Genomic DNA, 12597 nt, shown 5'->3' with positions numbered 1-12597 from the left:
AACCCCAATGTTGGAATAATTATACTTCTTTAGTTCGAAACGCGAAGAGGTACGGCGTAGATAGCTCGGCGCCAAGATCCATGACGCCAAGGCTTGGCGCCATCATGGCTGGCGCCAAGCCCCCGCCACGTCGGCATCCGCGTCAGCAGCTGCGCAAAGACCTTGGCGCCAGGATGGCTGGCGCCGAGACGTTGTAGCTTGGCGCCAGCGTGGATGGCGCCAAGCTAAGGGTCCATTTTTGGAATTGGTTCCGCCAGGAGCCTATTTGTGTGAGAATCTTTCGCAAAAAGAGTTAAAAAACGAAAAAGTCTGACCGCTCCCCTCGTCGGAACAGGAGCGCCGCCCACCGGCTCCCCGCGCATCCTCGGGCGCCTCAGCCGCCCTGCTTCCGCCCGTCCCCCACATGCTCACCTCTTTCTCTTTGACGTCTGGGCACCACCACCTCCACCCAACACTTTATCCCAGTGCGACTCTCGCCTGGTGACCAGCCCAGCTCCGTTTCTTCCGTTGCTGCGTCTGTCGCGCAGCGGCAAGCTGCACCCCTTCCACGGCAACAGATCATGGCTGTTGCTTTTCTCATCTCCAGGCTGCCAAGGCATGTGCAAGCTGTAAGTTCTGCATTCTCTCCCTCCAACGGCTGCTGGCCTGCTGCTCACAATATGCTCAATGAAATGTCTGAAAGGGGATTGTATTATTTTTGCTGTGTTATTCAAGGTTAAATGATGTTGATGTTTCCTGCCCAGTTCTATTCAGCAAAGCATGCGCTAACACTACCTTTTTTAGGCAACAATTTTACTACACAGAGCATGTGCTTTGGTGTTTCTGTATCCATATTGCATATTGGGGCAACATATTCAATCTGACAAGTATAATCGACAAGTTGATTAACAAGACTGAAACCAGTTGTTATTCTATTTCAATTGCTGGTAAATGTGAAGGAAAAAAATCTTCAGAGATTGATCCATCCAGACCGAGATCCCCAGGTCAAATTTCAACCAGAAGTATGGTAAATGTTTTGTTCAATCAGTTAGCTTTGTACTCGCCCTTTTCAATATAATAAGTAGGAGGTACCGAACTACATAGAACAATTGCTCCCACAAGAATTATATTATTTTCTTGGTTTAGTATAAGTATAATTATTTACCTTTTCGGCGCCACTGGGAATTTTAATTAGACATGGCACAATGAGTTCTCTCACTTACCCAGGTTACTTATAGTTCCTTAGTGCTCATATAATGTGCTTTTCTGGACAACTGCTAGCACCACTATTTGAAGTCTCTATGGATCAATTTTTAGTTTGAAATACTTCTAAGAACTGAGATCATTAGATAGAAATCAGTGTATGTACTTGCTACCATAATTATGTGGTAGTGAACCATTCAATCATGCATGTATGGTGGCAACTAGCAACTACTAAACATTTGCAAAATATTTAATGTTAAATACTCAGTATACCATTATGATTATGTCATGCAATCGTCCAATGTCTAACTCGCATTTTAGCAAAATGTTTATGCCCAAGCTCACAATTTAGCAGTAGTTCCTACACCTAGGTTATTATGCCTACCTTTGTTCTACCATCTCAGTCTACTGAATCCTCATGAGTACCAAGAATAATAATGATGACAGGAAGGCCCAAAAGCTCTTCGGCATGTGACATACCCTGACCAAGAACTTCGAACAGTGGAAGATGCATGGGTTCACAAGGATGAGACCCAAATCAACTGACTTTAGGTACACAAGAACTATTTCAAACTAAAATTTGGAAGTGCATGCAGCTTTGATGTCAAATTAAGTGACATTTCAATACATGTTACGGAGGCCCATGATTCATATATGTGGAGTATCTTTTGTTCTTTGTGAAGACATTCTTCGTAGGTCCTAACCAATATGATCTTCCCCTGGCGAGTAACAATCTTCCATTTTTGCAGGCCTCATTTTAGTGACTACTAAAGAAACAACTCACAATGGGAATACCAATTTTCAGCTACACCGTGAAATACAATGGCATACCGTAGAGGTATACCTTATGATGCCTGGCTTTCTCTGTCAGGGAGGTAACAACATGTCTTTTAGTTTATGATATACAGCATATAGAAATATATTTACACTTAATGTCCATGCTAAAGCAAGCACCTATGAAAATTGAACTGTGTTGATTTGATATTGTTAGCTTCTTGTTGTTGTCACTACCGTGTCAAGGCTATGTCTATAAATGATGGAGGCCAGGTGGTAAGTTAGTTGTCAATACTACCGGAGCAATTATATTTCTCCAATCATTTTTTGGGGATACCCAGCATTACAACTATATATTTATGTTTGCTCCACCATGTTTGATCCGTGTGAACTGGAGAATTTATCTGTTTAACAATTTTACTGGTATTCCAGGAGTTTTTAAGAGTCTATTTGCACATTCTGATGCAAGACTCCCATCCCTTTTGCAACACTAATGCATGTGATTGTTGGAAGGGAAATTGAGGTTTTAAAGAACCCTTAGTCTTAGCTATATATGCAGAAATTTTTCTGTCAGTTGGTTGTAAAGAACAAAAGGCACCCTGTTAGGGATGCCGGGGTTGGCGACATCGGCACCACGTGTATGCTGTTTGATGCAATGCCGAGGCGAGATGACGTGCCTTGGACTGCTATGATTAGGCACGCGTACACTGCAGAGTTTCTGAAACTTTGTTTTTATGTGTGCTATGCTTCATTGTTCACTGATGGTATTGCTTTCGTTGATACAGAAAAAGGAATACCGAATAGATCATTTGTTGTGTGTCGGCTTTCTGAGGCTTCGAACTCATTCACTTAAATGGCTGTTGGTTCAAGTGAGCTGCAGCTGAACATTCTGTTTTTATACGACAAGCAATTGCTCGCCTGAACTTTCATTGAACGGATGTAGAACGCAGGTAAAGCGTTCAGTGCATTGTGAGGTTAGGGTGGAGAGTAGAGTATACACAGCTAGCTATATGCTACATCCCGTAGTCCTGCACTACAAGAATGAGAAAAAGTTCTAGCTACTGGCTTGCGGATGCGATCTGCCCATATGTCGATGGAGTGTAACACCTGCGCTGGTGACCTGTGAGCGGCATTAAAGACCATGTCATTTATGTCCTTCCAAATGTTCTATAAGAAGTTAAGAAGGCGACGATCAGGGTTCTGAGCTGAGGAGCATGTAGATTAGCATCGAAGAAACTGACATCCCAGATGTCGCCGAGCTGTCCGAGCTGTTGAACCTGCACGTACCCAGTTGCTGACCAAATGCCCCTCGCATGACGTAATCCTTAAAGAGGTGCTCGTGATCCTCGTAGCCTTCGCAAAACATTCTTTTACCCCTTGGCTGGAAATGTGTAGCTGATGGTAACGTAGAAGGCATTCATTAAGCTGTATGGAGAGAGGTCGAGTGAACTGCCTTTTGGGTGTGTTGATCCTGCGGTGAGAAATGCATTGCCTGTCCAGTGGCTTTGGCAGCTGTTGTTAGTGGAGACAAAGCTTTGGTCATTGTCATAAAATTGGCACTATATTTTAGATTAACGAATGTAATTTGGTTCTTACACCAATGATGTTATGTACATGCATTTGTTTGCTGATTTGTCAAAAAGAAACAGCCATACATTCAGATGATTAGACGGATTCTGGTAAATTTAGACATGTTTTTTTGTTGTCCACAACAATATCTATTATTGGTTCCTTTTTAGGTAAAATAAGTGTAACTCTGTTACTACACTGATGCTTAGGTAAATAATTCTGAACTTCGTTGCCATTAATTGTAGGTCAATTGTAACCACAGTTTCATTTGTTTGCTTGTCTCAGTAATTTTATACTCCCTCCATTCCAAATTATTATTCATTTTAGCTTTTCTAGATACAAAACTTATACAAGATAGAGTGTTACGGAGGGAGTACTCACGTTAGATCGATTTGACTGAAGTGGATAAGGAAATTTACTCTTGTTTTGCATCAAACTACCAATGATTTTGAATTATACTCATGCCCGTGTGCTTTTTGATGATTGAAACTTAAAGTGGGTAATGTTAACTGCTGTGAGTCCCATTTTAGCTGTGAAATACATATATGGAGTTTTTTGTTCTTTTCACAAGATTTTGCTTTACTAAAATAAATTGAAGGTACATTAGGTTTCACTATTTAATACTCCATCTTGCTATTTGTGCCATTAGATTTAGAGATTAGGCCAGTCTCAATGCACAGTTTCATTGCACTGTTATTAAAACTGCAAACTTGTAACTGTACCTTGCTAGGTTTAATGGGGATGAAACCCATCTCTCATTTCATGAAACTCCATCATCTCTCCTCGTAAAGACCTTGCAAGTCAGCAAAATTGCTAATGTGATATAGAAATTAATGCTGATGAAACTCTCTATGAAACTCCTATAGAGACCGGCTTTAGAAATCAGCTTCAGTCCTTGTGACTTAAAGTTAATTGTCATGCAATGAAATACTACAGAGGATCAAAGTTCAGTATGTCTATTTGCTCAAAACTGGAACGGAGGAGTGGGGAGCCGGAGGCGCGCCACAGGCTCTAGTATAATGAAATGGATAGCGCAAGACGCGTATGGCCTTTGACCGAGATAGTATCTTCCTTCACATCGCTCGGCACGATCTCGGCAAACTATTGTGATAAGCTAGGATAGGTGAGTGAAAGCTAAATCAAAGTACGAAGATGATGACCTGCATGGAACTGTTCAAGGAGCATTTGGATCTAATGTGTCTCACATAGTCAAGATGAGGAAACAAGCAGCAAGCAATATCTCGGATGGTCAGAGAGATCCACCATGACGCCTTGTATCTCATTATTCTGGCCTACTCCGGTCTCTCACTCATGTATACAGGATTAGTGCAGTGCATACGTGTGAGCACCTGCTAGAGGTGACAGAGTCCGTCTGTAGACTTGGTTAGTGTAGTCCTGGCTCGGAATCCAGTCAAATTCTCAGCCCCCTCGTCAAGCCAGACGAAACCGCAATTGTCCAAAAAGACTACCTGGACCAACAGTAAAAACAAGATCCAAAGAAACCATGGAACATTTGCGGTATAGACTATAGAGCATAATCAATGTAGCGCAACCGAAGTATTAGCACCGAAATCATTTACACCGCGCCCTACACGTCTATGAAACACGAATATTAGAACAGTCTATTCCACAGCACGTTTCATCATAACCAAACAGCAGGCAAAACTGTTCCTCAACCAGCGCTCACACCAGCTGGTGGTTCCCGCCCCCTGCGGATTTTATTTCACAGTTTATTTGTATGACTGAATCGACAAAGGCCCTGAGATCCATCGCAAACTCTCTACATCGAGCTAGGCTGTACACCCTGGGGAAGACAAGCCTGCCGCCCATTGTCGCGGGTGAAACGGTGTGATCTGCCTTAGTTCTGTGCCAAGTTGCGGATGACGTAGGGGAGGATGCCTCCATGGTTGAAGTATGCCAGTTCCACCTGCAACACGACCAAGAATGCGATTGAGTACCATGCAAACCAATTGAGAAGCACTAAGCTATGACACGATACAAAATAGCATGCCTGATGGGAAGATAAAAAGATATCTTCTGAATTGCATGTACCTCAGTGTCAAAGCGAAGGGTGCAAGTGAAGGATTTCCCGTTGTCGGTTCTGACAGTCACGTCCTGGCCAGGGCGGATCTCGCTGAGGTTGGTAGGGAGGTCGATGCTGTACCGCTCGTGTCCAGTAAGCCCAAGAGAATCAGCATCCTCACCAGCTTTGAAGCAGAGAGGAATGATTCCCATCCCCACCAAATTGCTTCTGTGGATACGCTCAAAGCTCTTGGAAATCACAGCTTTAACTCCCTGAAACAAATACCAGATCTGTCAATACTATGGTTTCCCAGACATAATTCAAATGAGGACAAAAAAAATCTGAGTAGAGGAACTCGCCAGGAGCATCGGTCCCTTGGCAGCCCAATCACGAGAACTGCCACTTCCGTACTCGGCGCCAGCAAGAATTATGGTGGCATGGCCCTCAGATTTGTATCTCTGCAAAAGGGGCCACGGGCATCAGGAGATAATATGGAGAGAAATGAAGAGATAGACTTCACAGTAGTTTCATCATACCATGGCTGCATCAAAAACAGAAAGCTTTTCCCCAGTAGGAACGTGAATGGTCTTGGGTCCAACTTCTCCGTTCAAAAACTTGTTCACAATCCTAATGTTTGCAAATGTTCCTCTCGCCATTACTTCATCGTTACCACGACGGCTACCATATGAGTTGAAGTCCTTCCTGTCCACACCACGCTCCATCAAATACTTGGCAGCAGGACTGTCTTTGTGTATGCTTCCGGCAGGTGAAATGTGATCTGTTGTAATGCTGTCCCCGAAGTTCAGTAAGCAGTAGGCGTCCTTCACTGCATGGGGACCAGGTGGGGACATGGTCATGTCCTTAAAGTACGGGGGATCATGAATGTAAGTGGATTTCGGATCCCATGAATAGAGTGATGCTTCTGGGACAGTAAGCTGGTTCCACATTGGGTTCCCTTTCGTGATAGCCTCGTAGGTGCCCTTGAACATGTCAGGCAGCACACTGGATTGGACGACCTGTTGGGTATCATTTTAATAACAATTATTGCCACAAAATAAGTGGTCAGAAATATCTCCAACATAAGTATAGAACTACAGATACAATAGCAACAACTCTGTACAAATAACTGAAGCCAAAGCCAACTACTCTGAAATTCTGAATTCAGTACAGCATATACCTGTGCAACTTCTTCAGTTGAGGGCCATATATCCCTGAAGTAGACCTCCTTGCCATCTTTTCCAATTCCAATGGGCTCTTTCTCAAAATCAATGTCAACCTGAAAAATACAACTTACAATGTTAATCAATTCCCTGCAACTAAAAGCACAGATATAGGTCATGTGATGGTAACCATTAATACGAAAAAAAAACAAGGACTTACAGTGCCAGCAAGTGCATAAGCAACAACAAGAGGTGGCGAAGCAAGGTAGTTAGCCCGAGTCAGAGGGTGCACACGACCCTCGAAGTTCCGGTTGCCCGACAAAACAGCAGCAGCGACAACATCTATCCAAAAAGATAAGCATAAGTCAATCAGACAGATCCCTCTGAAATTCACCGCAACTAAATAGGGAATGTTCACAAACTTTAAATTACCATTTTCTGAAATAGCAGCTGATACAGACTCATCAAGATCACCAGAGTTTCCAATGCAAGTGGTACATCCATAACCAACGATATGGAATCCTTGCTGGTTCAAGTATTCTTGAAGACCACTGTAAGAAGAAATCACAAGATTCCACTCAAAGATGCAATTTGATATGCACCAAAATTCTATGTTTCACTATTCTTTATTAAACGATGATAAGATACCTCTGAAGCAAGTACTTCGTGACAACTCCTGATCCAGGGGCAAGGCTAGTCTTCACCCATGGTTTCACCTAAGAAAGAGTCATTTCACATCAGCAGAGTGAAGCGAAGCATCAAGTATAACAGCATGTGATTAGGTTACAAAAGAACAAACCTCGAGACCCAACTCGCAGGCTTTCTTAGCTACAAGGCCAGCACCAAGCATAACGCTAGGATTTGAGGTGTTTGTGCAGCTAGTTATTGCTGCTATAACAACACTACCATGCTTAAGTTCCGCTGGCTGCCCATGGAAGTCAAATTTGACAACTTTACCCTGCTGCTCCTTAGGCACTGCAAAACCCTGGAATTTTGTAGGTATATTTGTTTGATTAGTAATTCAGATAAAGCACTGTTATGCATAATATATGGTAGAAAACCAAGAAGTTACCTTGAACCCAACTTTGTTGTCTAGGCAAGCATGCCAATCTGATTTCATATCCTTCAACGGGACACGGTCATGAGGCCTACAAGTTGATAAATACAGTAAGACCCAGTATTACTTCCTAACAAGCAGAGCTGCAGTACTGTTGTCCAATCAGGACAGAGTCAAGACCATACCTCTTTGGGCCAGATATGCTAGGCTCCACCTCATCAAGGTCCAGCTCAAGATAAGACGAGTAAATTCGTTCTGGTTGAGGCTGCCATCATAATGCAAATATGTTTATATTTTGCACAACAAATAATAGCTGAGACTCAAGTGTTGCTGTGAGAAAAGAGGGCTACCTCATTGTAGTCCACAAACATCTTATTGGCTCGCAGATATGCTTCAATCATCGACACCTACATGAACATGGAAGATTTAAATTACAAAATGGAGTGCATGCAGAATTCATCAGGCAAAGCGATAATTTTTACAAACGAAACTGAGAGGCCACTGAAAAGAAACGACAGTATGGATGGCAACATGACATAATGTTTTGGGGGAAGCAACTGCCTATCGGTTGAAGTTTATTGGAAAAGTTCCTACTGACAGAACCAACTAGAGAAGCTTGGATCCACATCCCCATGGGGATTAAGAAAGAAACTATGCCACGCCAAATGAGGAAAATGCCTTATGCATTGCCAAATAGTTCATGATTATATTTGACATTAAAATACCAAAGCGAAGGTAACAAATAAAAGAGTGTGTGGATAGCGAACATACAGTTTCATCGCTACGGCCTGTCAGTTTAAGGTAATCCAATGTCACGTGATCTACAGGAAAGAAGCCCATGGTAGCTCCATATTCCGGTGACATGTTTGCAATTGTGGCCCTGTCAGCTAAAGATAGCTTCCCCATACCTTCACCTGGACAGAAAAGAGAAAGCAAAATGTATCAATAATGTATAATTAAATTGCATCAGGTCAGCACATTCCATCTAATAACATGAAGTACTTACCATAGAATTCAACAAACTTGCCAACAACACCATGCTTCCTTAGCATTTGTGTCACTGTAAGAACAAGGTCTGTAGCCGTGACACCACTACGTAACTTTCCAGTCAACTTGAAGCCAACCACACCAGGCAAAACCATGCTCATTGGCTGTGTCAGGAAATAACAAACAGGTCAACTGGAGTTAGATCAAAACCTACTAAAATAATATATACTCAACATTTATGAGATTCAGATTCTTAACTAATCACAAGTACAATCAACATACAAAAAAAGGACAAAAGCAATTAAACCATTCCAAGATAAGTTCCAGAACGAGCATCTTACAAAGTGAACTGATTTAATGAAATGTCAATATAATTTGGGGTGAGGGGGAAAGATGCCAAAAGGGCCTTTTCCCCTCAAGCACAAATGCTAACAATTATCAATCTATCATTAAAGGAGAACAGGGCCCACTTGAGATTTACCTGACCAAGCATTGTAGCCTCAGCTTCAATACCCCCAACCCCCCATCCAGCAACACCCAAACCATCAATCATAGTGGTGTGTGAATCAGTACCAACTACGCTGTCAGGATAGAGAATGCCATCTGTGTTGAAAACGACTCGGCCAAGGTACTCAAGATTGACCTGATATTTGCGTCCGAATAAAAAAGGTTGCAGTTACTCAGAAGACATAGTAGCAATGCAGAAATTTTCCACAAGTCCAGAGCATTTACCTGGTGCACGATACCAGAACCAGGGGGGACAACCAGCATATTTTGGAAAGCAGTAGAGCCCCATTTAAGGAAACTGAATCTTTCTTTGTTGCGGCTAAACTCCAGTTCCATGTTTAATTGCACAGCATTCGGCGACCTTGCTACATCCACCTGCACTGAGTGATCAATAACAAGATCCACTGGGACCTGCATTCCAAATGAAAATGCCCACATCAGAAAAATACAATGTTAAGATGATGTCATTCAGTTTTTAGATAGCAATGAGAGAAAATTTACATACCAATGGGTTGATCTTGTTGGCATCACTTCCCAACTTGGCCATTGCATCACGCATAGCTGCAAGATCAACAACAGCTGGAACTCCAGTGAAGTCCTAAGGAAATTATGTGAATGGTGAGCAAAGGGCAGTTAGATATAGAGGAGATCATTTGTGATGTTGCCAATGAAAACCTGAAGAAGAACACGTGCTGGCTTAAATGGTATCTCAGCCAGCTTTGGAGATGTGTTTTCCCAATCAATGATTTTCTCAACATCATTCGTGGTAACTTGGAAGTTATCACAGTTGCGGATAGCCGACTCAAGAAGAATACGGATGGAGTAGGGCAGTTTCTCTGATAGATCACAAAAGGAACTTTTATTCAGTAAAGAAAAATAAAAGACATGATATGCATTCAATAACAGCAATAGAAGATATATAGAATATAATAGTACAGTTTCAAACCACAGCATTGATAGAAACATAAACGATATGACTAGGGAGGCGCCAATTTGATTTGTTCTCATGTAAAATGTTGGCAAGCTCAAATTTAATGTGGAAACATAATTTTCTCAAGGAGTAGCACAGAATCGTGTCGCTATTTCATTTCTAATAATCTGGATCATTGAGTAATTGAAAGAAAAAGAAACTGACAAATAAACCCTCAGGTTGACTGGAAGTGAGGGACTGAAGTAATATTAAGCATGTACTATACCTTTCCACGGTTTAGGATGCTAAAATCACACTCAACATACACAGCACAATTAAGCATGTACATGGTAAATTGGCAGTGACCAAAGCAAAGGGAAGGTACATGTATCGAAATGCAAGCAGAAAAATTACCAATCCTTGGATCATTTAGCGCAGGAAGGCTGTAGAACTTTCCATATTCACCACCTCCAGGCTTAGGGAGGCTGGTCAGAATATTCTTGAAGGCATGCTCAGTTGCTGAAGCAAAGTAAAGAAATATGATTAATAGTGCATAAACAAATTGCTAATAATGCCTGTTCCGTGATAAATTACTCATGACATAAATTATTAAAGTTGCATTTCTCTAGAGTGCATTTCTCCTAATGCACTTAACAGTGAAGTGAGATACAGTATGTATAAAAAAAAAGATTCAAAGTCAACTGAATGAGTCATCAAGTTGGTGGTTCATTAAATATTAGGCAGTTTTATAGACATTCTTAACATATGCAAATGAGACTAGGGGCAACCAGATAATAAAAGGCACATGATCATAATCCACAAACAAGACTTTTAACTATTGGACATATACTAAAGTCCACAACAGACTACTACAATACTAACATCAATTCAGAAAAATGGCCATCATGTTATACAAATCCCAACCAACAGACAGTCACATGAATGATATCCCATCCTTATAGTACCAACCAATCCTAGGAAACACCACTGAAGGTGTCAATTGATTCATATAAGGTCTTCCAGAAGGAAGCAATCAAGCCACAACCACAAGGGAAACAAAACAAGCATGACATCACAGCCCAACTACCAGCTCCTCATCTGATCACTTAAATCAGTATCCACCAAACGAACTAGTTGTAGCCCAGAAAAATCACACTAACGAATTACAAACCATCACCCCCTGAGCTCGAGCTCTGTTCCAGCTTTGCAGTATGACAGAGATGCAATCTAAGCTGAGTGCAGACGGTCAGATGATATGGCACAGAAAAAGCAAGTGAAAACAACAACAAAAAAAGTAGCATAATATCCATCTCGAATCTCTAAGTGAAACAAAAGTGAAAGGAGCGAAGTACTAGAATCTATTCGCCCCCGGTCCCTAAACCCCTAGCCCACAACCCGAATCCAGGACGCGTCTATTCGCTCCGAAACAACCCCGACACGATCTCTGCGGAGTCCATCTCGGATAACTACCTGCAAACAAATAGCGAGCGAATCCGCGCGGCAACAGCGGAAATGAGCCAGCTGGTGGCCACCGGATCCGCTATCCATTCCCTCCAACGCATCTACCCATCACATCGCTTCACTCGATTGGACATCGAAACTCCGAGCGAATCATCCATCAGCCACGACCAAACGCGAGCACCGCATCTCCGAACTCGAATTCAGAGCTCCTGGGTGACACGCAGCCTCGATCGACGAAAAATTCCAGCCCAAAACCCTTTTCAAACGCGCGAGCACACATGGAACAAGAAGTAAGCGGCGGGCGCCACGAGGGAAGGCCGCGCCGCGTCAGCGTCACCCAGATCGCACCCCCACCCGTGACAAGCACACGACCCGCAACCAGACGGGCAGAGACCCCACGCACCTTGGGTGGCCATCCTGCGCTGGAGCCGCTCGACGGCGGGCACGGCGGCCCCGATCTGCGCCCTGGCGCCGGCGAAGCGCGCCCCGGTCCCGGACCACCTCCAGGCGGCGGCGGCGGCGGCGGCGGTGCTGCGCGCGGGCCCGGCGACGCGGGGACGCGGGAGGGCGAGGCGGGCGGCGGCGAGGCGGGACTTGCCGGGCACGGGTGCGGAGGAGGAGAGGGATCTGAGGAGGAGGCGGGCGGAGGCGGCTTTATACATGGAGGCGCAAGTGGGTGGTGGGCTAGGTGAGGTGAGATCAATAAACCCGGAGGCGGAGCCCGAGCTGCGCGGGGGTTGGTGTCGGGGGTGGCGACCGGAGGCGACGGGATTATCTTGTGCCGTCTGGGCTGGGAATATCGCAGGACACGAACTAACCACGGGGTCCGGTTGGGGGCATAACCCTGGTTAGTTATTTTGAATCTGGGGTTGCGGCGCACGGCCGCCGGGGGCGAGCGGCGTGGCGGCCACGCGGCCGGCGGGGTGGGTCGCTGGCAGGTGGGTCCGGCGGGGGTTTCGCTGCGCTG

The 12597-nt window shown here is 43.9% G+C and overlaps 1 protein-coding gene and 1 long non-coding RNA gene across 2 annotated transcripts; one reads left to right on the top strand and one right to left on the bottom strand.

Moving 5' to 3' along the window:
* The first annotated feature begins 313 nt into the window (after positions 1-313).
* LOC111257601 lies at positions 314-3631 on the top strand. Its single transcript, XR_002678126.1, has 3 exons — positions 314-608; positions 784-1734; positions 1932-3631. It is a non-coding gene; the product is annotated as an uncharacterized LOC111257601 (long non-coding RNA).
* Positions 3632-5020: 1389 nt separating this feature from the next.
* Positions 5021-12365, bottom strand: LOC101753164 (putative aconitate hydratase, cytoplasmic). Its single transcript, XM_022827423.1, has 20 exons — positions 12034-12365; positions 10584-10688; positions 9935-10095; positions 9765-9857; positions 9485-9670; positions 9234-9395; positions 8772-8916; positions 8537-8679; positions 8116-8172; positions 7951-8030; positions 7781-7856; positions 7508-7693; positions 7357-7424; positions 7141-7259; positions 6929-7050; positions 6726-6824; positions 6085-6564; positions 5908-6006; positions 5578-5820; positions 5021-5452 (listed from the first exon to the last, which is right to left on the bottom strand). The coding sequence occupies exons 1-20, from the start codon at positions 12290-12292 to the stop codon at positions 5384-5386; spliced, it is 2952 nt and encodes a 983-aa protein (XP_022683158.1). The 5' UTR covers positions 12293-12365; the 3' UTR covers positions 5021-5383.
* Positions 12366-12597: the final 232 nt, after the last annotated feature.

This window comes from Setaria italica, chromosome VI (assembly GCF_000263155.2).
Source record: "Setaria italica strain Yugu1 chromosome VI, Setaria_italica_v2.0, whole genome shotgun sequence".
Taxonomy (NCBI): Eukaryota; Viridiplantae; Streptophyta; class Magnoliopsida; order Poales; family Poaceae; genus Setaria; species Setaria italica.
Note: the sequence above shows the minus strand (reverse complement) of the source record. Positions and strands in the feature narration are given on the sequence as shown.

What these genes read in the sequence shown, in the direction of transcription:
- LOC101753164 (XM_022827423.1), bottom strand. Translation starts at nt 12,292, where the DNA reads ATGTATAAAGCCGCCTCCGCCCGCCTCCTCCTCAGATCCCTCTCCTCC. An exon ending in CAGCACGTGTTCTTCTTCAG is followed by an intron (nt 9,858 to 9,934) that starts GTTTTCATTGGC and finishes TAATTTCCTTAG; the next exon opens with GACTTCACTGGAGTTCCAGC. An exon ending in CCAAGGGACCGATGCTCCTG is followed by an intron (nt 5,821 to 5,907) that starts GCGAGTTCCTCT and finishes TATTTGTTTCAG; the next exon opens with GGAGTTAAAGCTGTGATTTC.